Raw genomic sequence first — 1,987 nt, 5'->3', positions numbered from 1 at the left:
CAAGATTAGATTGGGTGCATCTTTTGAGTACTATATCCAAGTTAGACAGACATTGATGGAAGGAGCTGCCAAATACTGAAAAATCATCCATGAAGACCTCAATGCATTTTTCCATTAGATCTGCAAAAATTACCTGCATGCATCTTTGAAAAGAGGCTGATGCATTTTTCTATTAGTCCAAATGGCATTTTTCTATTAGTCCAAATGGCATTTTTCTGTAGACAAAAATTCCAAATGGACATGTGAAGGTCGTCTTTTCTTGGTATTTAGGATCCACCACAATTTGGTTATACCCTAAATATCCATCCAGAAAGCAATAGAAAGTCTGACCTGCCAATCTTTCTAACATTTGGTCCATGAAAGGAAGGGGAAAGTGATCCTTCCTTGTAGCATTATTCAGCTTCCTGTAGTTAATACGCATCCTCCATCCAGTAACAATCCTTGTGGGTATGAGTTCATTATTTTCATTGTAAATAATTGTCATCCCACCTTTCTTTGGAACCACCTGTACTGGGCTTACCCATGCACTGTTAGAGATGGGATAAATAATACCAGTTTCAAGTAGCTTTATTACTTCTTTTCTCACCTCTTCTTCAATCACTGGATTCAATCTCCTTTGTGGTTGAGCAAAAGGTTTGTAGTCATCCTCCATGAATATTTTGTGCATGCAGTAAGTTGGGCTTATGCCTTTGAGATTTGAGATTGACCATCCAATAGCTCCTTTGTTGGCCTTGAGCACTTTTATCAACTTTTCTTCTTCTTTGGGAGAGAGAGAATTACTGATGATGATTGGCTTGTTTCCCCTTTCTTCCAAAAACATATATTTCAAGTGTGGTGGTAACATTTTTAGCTCTGGTTTCCTTTCCTTGACTTCTTCTTTTGAGTTCAAAGAAGGGGCCTCTTTTAATTCTTCAAAATTATCCATGCCTTCTTCAGTCAATTTTTCATAATTGTCATCAAGTGCTTCTTCCAAAGTGGAAACATTACATACCTCCTTTTCTTGAATCATGCATATTTTGTCAAGAGTGTCAAGATGGAAACAACCTTTATCATCCTTTGGGTGAGACATGGCTTGAAAGACATCAAAATTCACTTCTTCACCTTGCACTATCATCTTCAGCTTGCCATTCTCCACATCAATTAAGACTCTTGCGGTCTTCATAAAAGGTCTCTCAAGAATAAGAGGAACATTCACATCTTCTACCATCTCCATAATAACAAAATCTACACGAAACAAGAACTTGTCTACTTTTACCAACACGTCTTCAACTACCCATTACGATATTTTAGAGATCTATCTGCTAGCTGGAGAGTCATCCGAGTGGGCTTAAGTTCCAAACCTTCAATTTCTTTAAACATGGAGAGTGGCATGAGATTGATACTGGCCCCTAAATCAATTAGTGCCTTCCCAACATAGATATTCCCTATAGTGTAGGGAATGGTGAAACTTCCTAGATCTTTCAATTTGGGAGGTATTAGCTTTTCTATTATGACGTTGCAGTTTCCCTGTACCTCAATTGTTTCCTCTTCAATGTACTTCCTTTTCTTAGAGAGGAGTTCCTTCAGAAATTTTGCATACGAAGGCATTTGCTGCAAGGCCTCTGAGAAGGGTATGTTGATCTCCAGTTTCTTGAAGATCTCCATGAAGCGCTGAAATTGCTTTTCTTTTTCCTTCTTAGGATAATTCCTTGGGTAAGGAAGGGATTTCTCAAATACTTCTTTCTTTTTTTTCTCATTCTCTTCCTCACTCATTTTTTTTTTCTCTCTTTCTTTTTCTTTTTCTCTCCTCTCAATTCTTTCTTTTTCTTTCTCTTTTTCTTTTTCTCTCCTCTCACTCTCTTGCTTTTCTCTCTCTTTCTCATATTTTTCTTTTTCTCGCAATCTCTCTCTTTCTTTTCTCTCATCTAACACTCTGCCACTTCTAGTGACAACTGCCTTGCATTCCCTTCTAGGCTTCATGTTGTTCTTGATATAGTCCAATTTCTGA

The 1,987-nt window shown here is 37.5% G+C and overlaps 1 protein-coding gene across 1 annotated transcript; it reads right to left on the bottom strand.

The window, feature by feature from the left end:
• Positions 1-1,269: 1,269 nt before the first annotated feature.
• On the bottom strand, positions 1,270-1,644 carry LOC106763476. Its single transcript, XM_014647663.1, has one exon. It carries the CDS (start codon positions 1,642-1,644, stop codon positions 1,270-1,272), a length of 375 nt encoding a protein of 124 aa, XP_014503149.1.
• Positions 1,645-1,987: the final 343 nt, after the last annotated feature.

The sequence above is a fragment of the Vigna radiata genome, chromosome 6 (assembly GCF_000741045.1).
Source record: "Vigna radiata var. radiata cultivar VC1973A chromosome 6, Vradiata_ver6, whole genome shotgun sequence".
In the NCBI taxonomy this organism is placed as follows: domain Eukaryota; kingdom Viridiplantae; phylum Streptophyta; class Magnoliopsida; order Fabales; family Fabaceae; genus Vigna; species Vigna radiata.
This window is presented reverse-complemented; position numbering and strand designations above follow the sequence as displayed.

Bases quoted from the DNA above. Each gene is read 5' to 3' on its own strand.
- LOC106763476 (XM_014647663.1), bottom strand. From the start codon at position 1,644: ATGGAGATCTTCAAGAAACTGGAGATCAACATACCCTTCTCAGAGGCC.